The sequence below is a fragment of the Lichtheimia ornata genome, assembly GCF_029851405.1.
Source record: "Lichtheimia ornata isolate CBS 291.66 chromosome Unknown scaffold00016, whole genome shotgun sequence".
Lineage (NCBI taxonomy): Eukaryota > Fungi > Mucoromycota > Mucoromycetes > Mucorales > Lichtheimiaceae > Lichtheimia > Lichtheimia ornata.
Genome location: NW_026695336.1, coordinates 344,795 through 359,236, shown reverse-complemented (window position 1 = coordinate 359,236; position 14,442 = coordinate 344,795). Strand labels below are relative to the sequence as shown.

At 44.0% G+C, this 14,442-nt stretch overlaps 2 protein-coding genes across 2 annotated transcripts; both read right to left on the bottom strand.

Moving 5' to 3' along the window:
- Nucleotides 1–11,005: 11,005 nt before the first annotated feature.
- O0I10_004460 (uncharacterized protein) lies at nucleotides 11,006–12,703 on the bottom strand (the record flags this gene model as incomplete). The annotated part of the gene is made up of 3 exons (XM_058484519.1): nucleotides 11,006–11,052; nucleotides 11,111–11,385; nucleotides 11,460–12,703. 3 exons carry the CDS (start codon nucleotides 12,701–12,703, stop codon nucleotides 11,006–11,008), a joined length of 1,566 nt encoding a protein of 521 aa, XP_058344780.1.
- A 254-nt stretch (nucleotides 12,704–12,957) lies between these two features.
- Nucleotides 12,958–13,615, bottom strand: O0I10_004459 (uncharacterized protein; the record flags this gene model as incomplete). Its single annotated transcript, XM_058484518.1, has 4 exons — nucleotides 12,958–13,112; nucleotides 13,178–13,293; nucleotides 13,361–13,436; nucleotides 13,507–13,615. 4 exons carry the CDS (start codon nucleotides 13,613–13,615, stop codon nucleotides 12,958–12,960), a joined length of 456 nt encoding a protein of 151 aa, XP_058344779.1.
- Nucleotides 13,616–14,442: the final 827 nt, after the last annotated feature.

The window sequence follows — 14,442 nt, the reverse complement described above, 5'->3', positions numbered from 1 at the left end:
TCCAGGCAACAAGCAGCTGCGAGGCACATTTCATTCTCAGACTTAGATGTTTACGATACAAAGGCTCAAATACCACAATGACGACCATGACAATGAGAGCAGGATACAATGGATCAATGACTGGTGCATTCATGAGCTATGTTTCATGAGATCCAAAACGACTATCCTCCTTCCCCCCTTAATATCCGCATCAACTTGGACATTTGAAGGTGCAAACAATAAAGTGGTATCATACATAGATGTTGAAAGACATTGGTGAAATAAAATGATTCACAACAGCAGGATCAAGTCTGAGACTTGTCAAAGAGCATCGATAATTGACCTCCCATGGTAGATGACAGCATGAATGCAGCACACGTCCTTGATGACCAACAGCACATCCTCAATCATATCCAGCATCCAATGCTCATTTCCAACACATACATGACGACCCCACATAGTATACTCATCATCATTCACATGGAACAATAGGCCTGATCGCTTTTGATCCATCATCATACTTTCCATCCACAATCATTCCAGCAATCAACCCACGTATTCTTCGTTTGTTGCATCACATGAACATTGTATTTTTTGCTTGTAGATAATACTTACAAATGGTGGGGTAATATGATAGTAGTGGAGAAGACTAGATATTCCTATATACCCGGTCAACAAGTCTCGGCTATCAACAATACCTTGTAAGTGTTCTCAGTCATTGCCAAGTTGGTCGACGCGTAATGTACCTTGACCTTGACGATAACCGTCATATGGAAAATGGGTGGACGATCAAAGCAAGCTAACTTTTCTCAAGTCGACAATGGCGGTCATATTCCTTTGTGCATCACAGGGTGCTGATCACTGTCAAAGCTCGTGTGTGTTGTGTATGTCTTTAATGGGTGGCGTTCCTCTGGTGGTGTTGCTTATGGCATCGCGTGTGTCAAAAGGTGCGAAGGGTGAAGCAAGGCTGAGTCGGTGGTGGGCCCCCTTTTGGATTCTGCATTTGTAATTCATTCACAAGCTTCGTGGTGCAGGCACATCGACAATACATATGAATATGGGATCAATCCATGATATAAAACATTGGAGATAATTACTATTCCATGCTTCTTTATCTATCTCTTTCTTCTGGTTCAACAAATGTGATATGAAGTGTGCGGTGGAGTCGTATGGATAACGTGTGGCGGACATAGCAGCTGCTGGTTAGTGTAGTAGTACATGCGCGGTGCACGTCCCTCCGCATCGGGATTACATGGATTGGTGTTACAGAGGGAGGCGTCAACTGCATGATTGCCATGACAACACAATTGTATTTCCCCATCCCACTTGCCCACTTGTGCAAAAAAGAACGGCATCTTTAGGCAGGAATTAGCCTGTATAACGCGCTGCTGCGGCACCCCGTAAAAAGTCACGCTGGGTCTGAAATAATTTGCGGGTTCCCCTCTCGGCTATAAAAGCAGCGCCTTTTTTCTCGTTTGCGCAGTACGCTTCTTTCTCTCTTTTCGGGAAGGGGATCGAGGTTAAGTGATAAGAAGGGTTTTTTCCCACCTGATCTTACGCGGAAGTGATGGTGGTTTTCCCATAAGGAGGGTTAAGGCTTCAGGCTGTTGGAGTGTTGCGTTATACCAACAAGTTCTGCTTGCCGCCCCTCCAAAAACATTCAAAAGCAAATGATAATACACATAATGACTACCCCCACTTGCTCTTTATTATGAGCGCTTCACGTCCTCTTGGATGCTAAACTAAAACCCTGTACTTTACACTGTATGCTGTATTGCTATGGGTCATTCTCTACGCGTGTTGACTATTTGTATCTATGTATCTGGTCAACTTTAATGTTCTATCTTGGGGGAATAAGTAATAAAGTTGATTGCAACGCGTAAAGATCATGTATGCGCTCTTTTTTCTTACTTTGACACAATGAGCACACGATCTCCCAATCTAATCTCCTGAACAGAGATTGAGATCGTCGTGAAGACAAGGGAGTACGATAAAAAAAAGAGGACATAGATCAATATAAGCTCATGGGTTCCCTATTCTACGCTTTGCTTTCCTGATCCCCATTGTTCTTGGTGCCCGTGCACCGATAAAAGCTGGATCAAGTACTGTTACCGAGCAATAGGATAACCCTTTTAGTATGATCCCATAGCAGCTAATGCTTTTACAATAAAACCCAATGCCAAATGGTCTTTGTGGGCTATCTATATACTTATTTTTGGGGCCACAGTTATACTGTACCATGAATATCACAGCTATGGATGACTTCGCCATCGAAAACGTCTGGATCAGGTACGTAGTGCATTGTTGTGATCGTGTACATCGTCTCACACATACTGGTGGTGGCGACCAAATGCTTGTTGTATAATGATCACCATGGAAACCAGACATAGAGCAAACATTCAAGAACACTAACCTCTTGAGACACGCAACGTCATTAGCACTCACATACAATTATGCAACATGCACTCTAGGATTCACGGATCATTTTGGCCTATTAGCCATACCATGGTAAATCTGAAAAGAGCTTCATCCGGGTTATATAGGCGGATCATTCTATACGCCTATAGCAAGGTTCATCTATGACAGCGGGTATAGAATGGTTCGTTCTTATATAAGGTTGCAAAAGGTAGCTTTACTGTAGCTGAAAGCTGTCATAAGTAAGTATAGCATGTTCATATACTTTTGCTACACTGTATCACAGCTCACTCTTGCTTGAACACAACAATGAAATTAAGCATACAATGAACCAAGCTTCTGTAACAAGCACCACGTTGGCCATCATCACACTCGAACTGCTTATTCTTGCAATACAAGCGTTTCCGAGAATTGCCACTACCTTTCGTCTACGATATCAGCATGTGAACTAGGAAGCTTTAACGAATGTAATACACAGTGGGAGAAAGAACAAAAGCACCTCACAACATTGCTGTACATGATCCAACCTCGCTTTCCCATCTTCAAGTTTCTATTCCCCTCCTTTCAATCCAAAAACCAACCAAGTGATCCACATCATACATATACGAGCTGATAGCACGATCCCCTTCAAAGCATTATGTTGCATCCAATGCCATCCGATGAAAAAAGTTGAAGAATAGCATACGGTAATGTGAATGTTTATAAAGTGAACATGATAGAGGAGCAGTGTTGCAAACTGAATACGATACGGTTGAATCATATAATGGAGATAGGGATAATTGCGTTGTTCTATTCTTGATAGCTGCCGTCATAAACATCCTTCGTCCATGATTTCGTGCATTGACTCGAGTATTCCAAGATCATCCACGGCACTGAAGCCTTTGGTCAAAGATATAAGCCCTCTCATCAATCCATCATCATCCTCAGCCTGATCCACGTAACATGATCCTTCCTTCCTGATAACGACGTACCAAGTAACCAAAGCAGCATTCCAAGATTTCTCATCACTGCACTTGATTGCATCCATCCATTCGTAACCATTGCAAATCAAAATGCTAGTTGAAACGAGCCATGTGATCGCTTGTTGATATGCTTCTTTTCCATCGCAGTTCAACTGGTGAAGATTGCTTGTATTATGGTGTACTTGATAGCTGATATGACATCCCATTCATTGTAATCGTATGTATCAATCACATTGCTGCAAGTAACTTGAGACAATGGAATAAAGACGTCGCTAATAGCACCTGCTGTTGCGTTTGGTCGTGTAGGGAGACTCCAAGCGCGTGTGTTGTAGTAGACTGACAAGGGTGTGAACGCTGTTACGTTTGATTGTGGCAGAGGAGAGTACAAGAGCGTGTGTTGTGGCAAGAGATTCGTGTGTTGTAGAAGAGTGACAAGAACGCTGTGTACACGCCATGCACTTGCCATTCAGTCAAAGACAATCGGATCAAGACAATTGCAGGATTGACATTGATGGGTTGAAGCAGGATAATCGTTCGCAGGTGGCAGTTGTACTTGAATGGGGCAACCGTTGTGAATGGGAGGAAAGTGACAAGGAGTGGATTAAGTAGGTCGAGCTGTCCGATACTGCCGCATGGGACCACGTGAATCACACGCCTATCAACTTGATGCAGCCTTTGCATGATGAACACCCTTCTTAGGAACATCTTGATCCACATGACAATAGAGTTTGTTTGGTTGGTATGGAGACAGCGCCCGTTGAGTATACGAGATCCCCGATTAACATCACCCACTGCAACTTGTCCTTTGTTGATTATGTTTATTGCACGTTCAGCTAATGATAGATTTGATTTCTATTGCATAGTCTCTATGTTATTCAATGTGGCTCCTCGTCCTCCCGCACAAAGCTCTTCTTGTTTTTGCTTTCGCTTTTCTGTTTGTGTTTGTGTTTGATATTGAAATGTGTTCTCTAATAAAGTCATCAAAGTTAGATATCGCTTAAATGTAATGCATTGATATACGTACGTGACCAGACTCTCTGTAATTGCTGTATCATTGATTGAAGTCCAACTCCCTCGCCAGACTTGTTTTTCGCCTCGGGGTCTTACATGAAGTCCAACTCCTTCGCCAGACTCTTTTCGCCCTCAGGGTCTTACATGAAGCCCAACTCCTTCGCCAGACTCTTTTCGCCCTTTCACTTGAGGTCTTACGCATGCTTCCACCAAACTAGTCAGTGTGCCTATAGATAACCATACATAAGTAAACACTCTTTCAGCGATGCTTGCAACGATACAATAATTACATGACAATGATATTGTGGTCTGCTCCATTGAGAGAGCCTTTCTCTGTATGATTGAACTTGCTTTGTCGCAGGAAGATCGAGGACCGTTGTTATTCGTATGATATGGCTGCTGCCTTTTTTTGCTGACGTGCTTTTTTGTGATACTGCTATGGAACAAAAGCTGGTTAGTTTCATGTATAGATACTACTTGATCACTCACATACCATTTGCTTTTGATTTTGTTGTATGATAGGATTGTGTTCTTGGCATGGTGGTGGTGACCGATGTCAGATGTAGCCTGATAGCTGTGATAATTGCTCGATGCTTGTGATGATTGTTTCCAGCATAGAGCTCCTCCAATGATAATGCCTCTTCCAAAGTCGTGCCTCTCATTGCATCCGTTTGATTGCTTTGTATGATCTTCCTTGGTAAGACCAATTGCCGCCAAATTGTGCTCATGCAAATTGCACCCAAGAATGGATTGATTCATGTATAGGTTCAAAAGGGAGGACCCAAGCCAAATTGATAGTCTTGTCATCCGCATCGGCTTCACCACCAATAAATGAAAAGAGGACTTGGGCCAAAATGATAGTCTTGTCATCCGCATCGATTCCACCACCAATGAATGAAAAGAGGACTTGGGCTAAAATGATAGTCTTGTCATCCGCATCGGCTTCACCACCAATAAATGAAAAGAGGATTTGATCCAAAATGATAGTCTTGTCATCCGCATCGATTCCACCACCAATAAGATGAAGAGAGGACTTGGGCCAAATTGATAATCTTGTCATCCGCCACCAATAGAATGAAGAGATGTCTCATGGCAATAGAGAGGCTTGTCCCCAATTGATAGTCCTTGTCATCCACATCGGCTGCACCACCGATAAAAAGAAAAGAGAACTCTACTCCCCAAAGAGAGCAGGAGCCCTCACTCTGGTTTCAGGAAGAACCCACAGCACCAGAAACAGAACGTGACATCCCAGTACACCAGTGCGTCTATAAAATGAAGGAACCAAACATGCAGGATTTACACCCTTCGAGAGAATCCTACACGCAACGCCTACCACTTCAAGAACGTTACCATGACGACCACGTACCATTCCAGGTCCCAAGTCCCAAACTACGATGCCCGTGCAAGTCGATGTCTTGATGTTTTTTTGGTTTTTCCAAGTACCCACTTCAAAGATGATTACCGCTTGTGCCCAAACACCATCATCCAAAAAATGAAAGGGCGGTCAAACTATGTAGGGATGTATCACGGCATACACCATGACCCATCCCCACAATAAAAGACAAAGGATGATTAGTAAAAGTGGTATCCAAGCAGTGTCACTGATATCAACTTGCCTTTTCAAGTCCAATCCCATACCCTAGTGGGTAACATGATGATGATGAGTGAATCGCCCTTTGGCTCTTGATCCACGAGGAGAAGAAAGACACCGCAAATGCTTTGTGACTTAATCGTAGCAAGGGAACAAGGGATTCCTGGAACGATACGTAGTCGCCATGGCAACGCCCCGAAAGTGATAGACGTTGACGTGTAAGAAACTCCCGTCGGGATACCTTCATGCCGATCCTTCCGTATGTGCAAGCAACTGGCATAGCTGAAATGCACGCCTGAATCCGGGCTGGAGTTTTCCATCCACCAATCTCTCTCGCAATTCTTGCTGAGAATCTCTATGGGCACCTATATATAATATGCATGTGAGTGATTAAAGCCATAACACCTATTGTATGTAACTTACTATGCGTCTTCATCGAAGACTACTTCATCAAAGGGATCGATAAGATCGGTCCCTATGATCTCTGCAAGGATATCGTCTCCGCCCATGACTAAAGCATCAAAAGTTAGTATCATACAAAGTCATCCATCCCAATGTGCAAGTATACTTACATGAATCTGCTTGTGCAGCATCTTCAGACAAAATTGGTGATGGTGGTGCAAGCTCTGCTTCGGTAAAAAGCAATGTGGATGATGATGGTGCCAATGGTAATATAGGTGATAGTGATAGTGGTATAGGTGATAATGATGATTCCATTGGCAATATGGGTGATAATGATGATAATGATGGTATAGGCGATGATGGTGATGATATAGGTGATGAGGTTGTTGTTGTTGTCTCTGGCCGTGGAAGCCGTCTTCTTGGGTATGCTATCGGCCTATACTCATATCCCCAGGATGAGGATGAGGATGCGGGTGATGGTGGTGATGATGGTGGCGGTGATATTGATGGTGATGGTGGTGGCCTTGGTGGTGATGGTGGCGGTCTTGGAAGTGGAGGTGGTTGCCTCCTACTTGGTCTCTGCCATCGAAGGCGACTTCTAGGCCGTATGACGGGCCTTCGGAACTGTAACCGTGATCGGTTGTTGTTGTTGCTGCTACCTGTGCTGGATGCAACAGGTATTGCTGATGCCGCTGGTGCTGATGCTGCTGCTGCGACTACTACTTCCGGTGTGACCTCCGGATGAATGGTGATGGTTGGCTGTGGCATCACTTGGGTATACAAAATTGGTTGTTGTTGTTGCTGTGGCGGTGGTGATGGTGGTGGTGGCAATGGCAATGGAAAGAATGGTGGCGATGGTAATGGTGATGCCATTGGGGTGTCTGCAAGTTCTTGGACTTGTTGCTCCGAGGCATCTGTGCCTTCTATAAAAGTAAAAAGATCGAATTAATACGATATCACTTCATCTGGTAGTAATCCCAATATCCAATGCACTTACCATCCTCTGCGATTTCTCGCAATTCAGGAGTATCAGGCATAGCATCTGGTACTTCCGTATCTTGGTCATAAAGATCCAACATGCTGAGAGCTTCACCTATAAAGAAAACCAGTAAGCATCAATGTATTGCTGAAGAGAAGATCTTCTCATATAGAATACTTACAAAGCTCGTCCATGGATGATGATGCAGATGATGATGATGCAGATGATGATGATGATGATAATGCCAATGCGGATGAAGATGCCAATGATGATGATGATGATAATGCCAATGCGGATGAAGATGCCAATGATGATGATGGTAATGCCAATGATGATGATGGTAATGCCAATGATGATGATGAAGATGCCAATGATGATGATGGTAATGCCAATGATGATGATGGTAATGCCAATGATGATGATGATGATGATAATGATGTTGTTGCTGCTGTAGTAGTAGTAGAACTTGGTGACGGTAAGCCGTACACATGCTGCATGGCTTTATGCATAGCCATTCCTCGAAGCAACTTTGGTGGGGACCGTGTGCTTGTAACTTGCTTGGATGGTTTGAAAAGGTCCACAGCTGATGATGGGTTGATAACAGCATCACCCTCCAAGGCCGACATGTTGCCATGATGACGGGGCACTTGTGCTACTGGTCGTGTAGAAAACAACATACCAGGATACTCGCAGGCTTGCGCCTTGCATGGAACCACTGGAGCTACCCAGGGTTGACGATTAGCCATGACAACAGGGCTAGTAGGCACCTGTGTCGAATCACTTACCTTTTCCCTGGCCGCCCGCAACGGCACGCCGGCCGAGCAGTCAGCATTGCTGGCAATCGGGACGTGAGTCAACCGATTGTTGGGACGCGAAAGCCCCCACCGAACCAAAGGAAAAACGACGCCAAAGAAGAAGCAGAAAGGCATTACCCACATCATGGGCACCTCTGGAATGAAGTGCCACTTGATGAAAGCAACGCAGAGCACAAGAGCGCGGAAGGAAATGCAAGGTTGATCGTTAGAGATAGCCATTGCGGAAGAAGTAGAGATCTATTGCCATGGAAACAAGGTCAACTTTAAACACCCCGCCCACAGAGTGCCATTTCACGCCCTCTCGATCTCACTTTGCAAATGGCGCGTTACCAAGTCAATCTACGTGTAGAAATGTGTGTAGAATAGAGTAAAGTAGTTTATTTGAATAAAAAGCCTGATAGGGAAGGAAACGGACGCGTCAAGGTTTCATAGCAACCATAGTGCAGGTTGCTCGTCTTTCTTGATTCCTCTGGAGACTTGACGTGTTATGGAGTCTTTTTACGTGTCGAATGGTGTATGCGTCTTGAAAATGTACTTTATTATAATAAAGGAGGGCTGTTTGGATGCAAATGGGCACGTCAAAGCTGTATAGCTACCACACTATATAACGCAAAATCCTTAGAATTGCGATATAAGACTTGATACGTTCCTAGAAGGTACTTTCAGATGCAGTGATCATATTTGTCCTCACAAAGGTGCTATAGTTGTCTATAAAAATTTCGAATATTGATCCATCTTTCATGCACCAGAGTGCCGTTTTGGCCCGAATAGGAAGTACAACATGGCCTGTGCTCCACACTTTGCACCCCGACATGTAGTGAACCCTTAAAATAATGTCCTTGGCTATCGCCATCATTCATCACGAGCAAACATCACTTTTGGTTTAGGTATCATCTCCATCACACACCCAACTTGAGAAATAAATGATGAAACCACTCATATCTTGAGGTCTGCATGATCAAGTGAAAAGCCTTTATGAGAGAAAAAGAACGATCACAGCGTGCCTGAAAGTACTCATCGACAAAGGCTTAGTCAACAATAGTCAACAAGGAGCTATCAATGCATTATCCAATCTGGGAATGGCCACAACGAACTTCATACTTTGACACAAGATCGCTTTGACCCTGACGAGCAACACTGTCCTATTAAAGAACCCACGTTTGATTGTAAAGTTTAGGGATACAGGCACCTTTATGTTTTACATATGCTGTAAGCGTGATGCAATACAAAAGATGGTCTTTGTTCATTGTCAATCAACTAGACCCTGACAGAGCGGAGATGCAGAGGGACTTCTTTGTGTAACACAGCTCATTGGGTGGTACTGGAAAGGATCAATGCATGATAATCATACTATGATAGTAGTTCATAAAATGCCAGCTAACAGCCCCTTCCTCACAATTCCGTCTTTTTTTCAATCCACCGCATGAGAACTATTCTCCTGCTCCAGCTCATCATTTCCATCATTCAACTTTCTTGATCCGAGCTGATTTGGCTGAGCTACGCTGGAACAGCAAGCATGTAAATTCTTGAATCGCAGACCCTGCGAATGTCTCTGTCTCTCCAACTTTGGGAGGCTCCCATTCAAGATTGTGGTAATGAACATGGAGTCTTTATTGGAACAAATTGATCAGCATGCTCGAGAGCACCCTTCTGAACAATTTTCAAGTTGGAGGTGGGCAACTTCGGGGTGGTGGGCCGTCCGCTCTTTTGTTCGTGTCATCCACCATTTGGACCGCCCCCGCATTTTAAATCTTCACAATGAAGTCTGCAGATTTGAATTGAATGAAGTTGATCAGCATGTTCCAGCGAACCTTCTGACAAAGTTTCAAGTTCGAAATGGGGAATCCCAAGGTAATACATACCATTTTGATAAATCATGAATCGGCACTGCCTTCCACTCGCGATTTACATGGTAAACCCACACTGCACCTTACCATTCCAAATTTTCAAATGAAACATGATGTCTTTTTTAGAACAACGTGATCAGCACGTCCCAGAGCACCTTGTGTGAAAGTTTCAGGTTCGACAGGGGCAATCTCAATATCAAGGATTGATGTACAGTGTTCATGCATTTATACAAGAGGTGTCCAACAGCTCAGCCTACTTTAATTTCCACTTCTTCCCTCTTCATCCCATTCCCTACTGTTGGTGCATTCAAGTACAACTACCACCTGCAAACGATTGTCCTGCTCCAACCCATCATGTCAATCCTACAACTCGCTTGATCCGATTGCCTTTGACTGTATGGCAAGTTCATGGCGTGTACACCACACTACAACGACACCTGCGTTCTTTGACACTTCACCTTCTCTTGTACACTCCTCGATCACAACCAAACGTAACAGCATCCATTGCAGCAGTTGCTATTAGCTATGCCTTTACTCCATTGTGTCAAAACGACGTTCGCAATGTTGTCACTCTACTACTACAGCACACGCTCTTGCATACTCCTCTTCCACGACCCAGCGTAGCAGCTGTTGCTATTAGGAAGGTCTTTGCTTCATTGTCTCAAGTTACTTGCAACAGCATGCCTTGCAGCCTTTGTCTACATGAACAGCAGATAGCCATTGTATAGCAGCAGCTTTATTTACGTGTAGCAACATGTTTCAATACAAGCGTATTCCTATACATTTGAATCTGGGTACATGTGATGGAAGGATATGGGATTATGGGGAAAATCCTGAGATGATGTTTTATTTCGAAGGGTATGCCAATATGCTAAACAACTATTTATGCATGTGTGTGTTTGTGTGTACAGCTCGAACAAAAAGAGAGAATAATGATATGGTACAAAGGAGAAGGAAAAAGAGGTTGCCATGCTATCCATGAGAGAGAGAGAGAGAGAGAGATTTCAAAGTTTCAATACCTGTGACAAGTTGAACAATTCCATCATATCATCTAGGATAGCAACATGGAATTAGAGCTCATGGATTACATTCATAAAAGAAAAACTTACCCAGGGTAGCATTTTCCACGGGGTTCCTGAGAGAGGGAGGGGATCGGAAACTCTCATAGAGATATTGAGGCAAGCGGGGTCTGTCAGGATCATTTGACCGTAACTCCATTTGTTGAGATTGCATATCCAAAAACTCGTCCAGCAAGTCATTGCCATCATTCTTATTGCCATATTCCAATCGAAGACCAAATCGACGTTCATGATCCACCCCAGAGGAAGCTTGAAGGGTCAAAAACGTGTGCATGTTTCGAGATCGATAGAGGGAGCACATGAACCTATAACAAGTGTGTGTGAGTGAGTACTACCCTCCGCCAACAACAACAACAACAACCCCAGTACCCCAACTTACCAAAATTCATTGACAAAATCCAAAGGCAGTTCCCAATTCATTGGATTGGTTGGATCACCACCATGGAAAAGAGAGCCATTCAGAAGCAATGCAAAGCATCGATCATAGTCGATAAGATCACGATAAATAATCATTCGATCACGCATCATAGGATTGGGTATCAAATCAATTCTTGGATCGTGTGGAACAGTGAGCTGAAGATAGCTTGGATGGAGTCCTGAAGTCATTGGGCCAAGTGACATGAGTTTGGATTGTATACGCAATTGGATACCAAGTTGATGAATGGCGTCTTTGTTGGCAGGTGCTGATGTTGAAGAAGAATCTTCATTTCCAGAATCATCCATAGTCATTGATGTATCACCATCATCATCATGTTGTTGCTGTGACCCAGATGGCTTATTATCATCATCGCTACCACTCGTTGTATTAGGCGTCGCGTTGTCATGTTGTTGTTCTTCATCTTTGTTGTCGTCATCCTCATCTCGAGCAAGGACATTATCCTCCCAACGCACTGCATCACGCTTGTTTGCACGTGGATTGAAAGCACCACCTGTAGCATCAGCAACAAGTTGTCCCATGGTATCTTCATACATCTTGATAGCATTCCTGTACACTGGGATAGCAAAGGGAACGGTGCATTCAATTTCGCTGATCGTTTGCTGGGTAAAAAACGGCCCGTGTTCGGGAATGTCGATCTTGTTGTGCAAGCATGTGAGTTGCATGGTAAGCAACAAACTACGCAAAAAGCACGCCTCTGCCTTGTACTGCTTGGCTTCCTTGGATGTCTCATTCAATTCCTTCATCATCGCCTTTCGCTCTTTACGCATCGTTTGAATGGTCTCTTCAAGCTCTCGCAAATGTTGCTCTTTACGCTCACGAAACGCTCGTTGTGCTGCTCGATTTTGTGCCTTGCGTAAAAAGGGTGTTGCAGGATTGGGTTTACGGCCTGGTTTCTTACGTACGCGTGTTGGCTGCTGTTGTTCTTGTGTCGTTGGATAGAGCTGATCAGATGATGTTGGTGGTGCAGTGACGCCGTTGAGCATAAGAAAGTCTTGAGGCGGTAGGTTGAAGGAGGGATCTTGAGCGGGTGCATAAGGTTGCTGCTGAAGTGGAATTAAAGAAATGGGGGCTGTAGCATGACTAGCAGGGATCGAATGCTGCGACTCGGTTGATCGTGGAGGCCAAGGAAAGTTGTCCTGTTGAAGGAGGAAATCGTTGATGCTCTCAAATGACGGTTGATCCATACTTTGTGTAGAGTGGAAGAAGGTTGCTATGACAAATGGTTTTTCCTGCTCCAGATCTCTTTGGCTGCTGAGATAATTTCTCCCCCCCTTCACCCCCACTTTTGGGAGACAAGACTCTGGATCCAACCTAAAACCAGTCTCTTTAATGCTTTTGCAATGGGTGATTTATGTCGACTAGATTAAGATAGAATGCTACGTAAATGATGACAAATGAAATAATATGCATGATGATGCCGTATATTGATTTGGGTCGTTTAAGCTGTGTTGGCCAAGAGCCACGTGGCACCGACAGCCATCATTGCCAGGAAACCAAGTGTATCACCGGGTAAAAGTGGGGAAGCGGCGTTGCTATGAGATGCACTTGCGGTTTCACTTGAAGAAGCAGAGGATGAATGTTGTGTCATGGAAGCTAAAAGAAAGGATCAGCAACCATCATCATCTCAAGCGGCATAAAACATGGCTTTATAGAATTACCAGAAGAACCCGATGACTGAGCCTTGGCAGCTGAAGTAGGAGCGGCCGTTGATGAAGCTGAAGAAGCCATAGCACTTGTGCTCATCATTTGCATAATGCTATCAGAGGCATGGGGCCTAACAAGAAGAGTAGATACGAGGTGAGTACAATTTTACCATGGATATGAAAACGCGTTCATCGTACCATTTATCCCCAATGCAACCTTCATAACACTTGGTATCACCTTTACAATCAGTGATACATCCTTCGGCATCTTTGACTATATACACGTGGTCGTTATCATATCAGTCCAATCTGCTGTGCCATGTTTTATTCCCTTTGCCACTTACCACATCTGCTGACACACGCCTGATCAGCATCATCGCACTGGCACGCAGCACGAGCCATTGCCAAAAAGGCAGCAAACATGAAAAGAACAGAAACAAGCTTGGCCGACATGATGAGAAATGATGGGAAAAACAATGATATGTGATAAGAATCGAAAATGATATTGAGGGCTTGTTTTTATACGTTGGCATGGTGATTGTCTCCTATGTATAAGGTGATATTACTATATTCGAAGATTGTGTGTGTATGGTGTAAAATGCTTGTCAAGCACGTCTCGACGATGCTGCCTTTCAAACAAACGACACTAGATGGTATCGACCAGACCCCGTTAATCGTTTCGTGTAACCAAGCTGCACAATGACCCCTTCGAAAAAGGACCGCTGCCATGTGAAAAAGGGGTGTCGTTCCCACTGCGGCCGAGCGTTCTTTTGCTACCATGTCCATACGCACGTATTTTACGTCAAGAACGCACATATATGAAAAGGGGGGTTTGTGATTAGCAGTAAAGGACAAGAAAAAATAGGATGCTTGATATATGCATGCCACATACCGGTGCCTGGAGTTTTCATTTTAATCAAACCCCAATCCATTTCCACTCCGAGCGCGTAGATGAGTCGACCGATGGCAGGTGAACACTATATCGTGAGTGAATATCAGTGCTGAGTGGTGGTGGTAGTAGCTGGTTGGTGTGTGAGTGTGAGTATGTGTGCGTGCGTGCTTGTGTATGGGCCTATTGACATACCCCAAAAAGAGCGGTTAATTAACTTTTTGCATTGCTTTCTTTTTTTCCCTCTTTCTCTTTATCCTTCCTATTTCACTTAATCCCTTGACTTGTTCCTCCTCCTCACTCTTTAATCTTTCCTCACTTTTTTTTGCCTCTCTTACATTACATTCACTCAACCATACACGCCTACCTTCCCACCCACCCACCCCCTTAC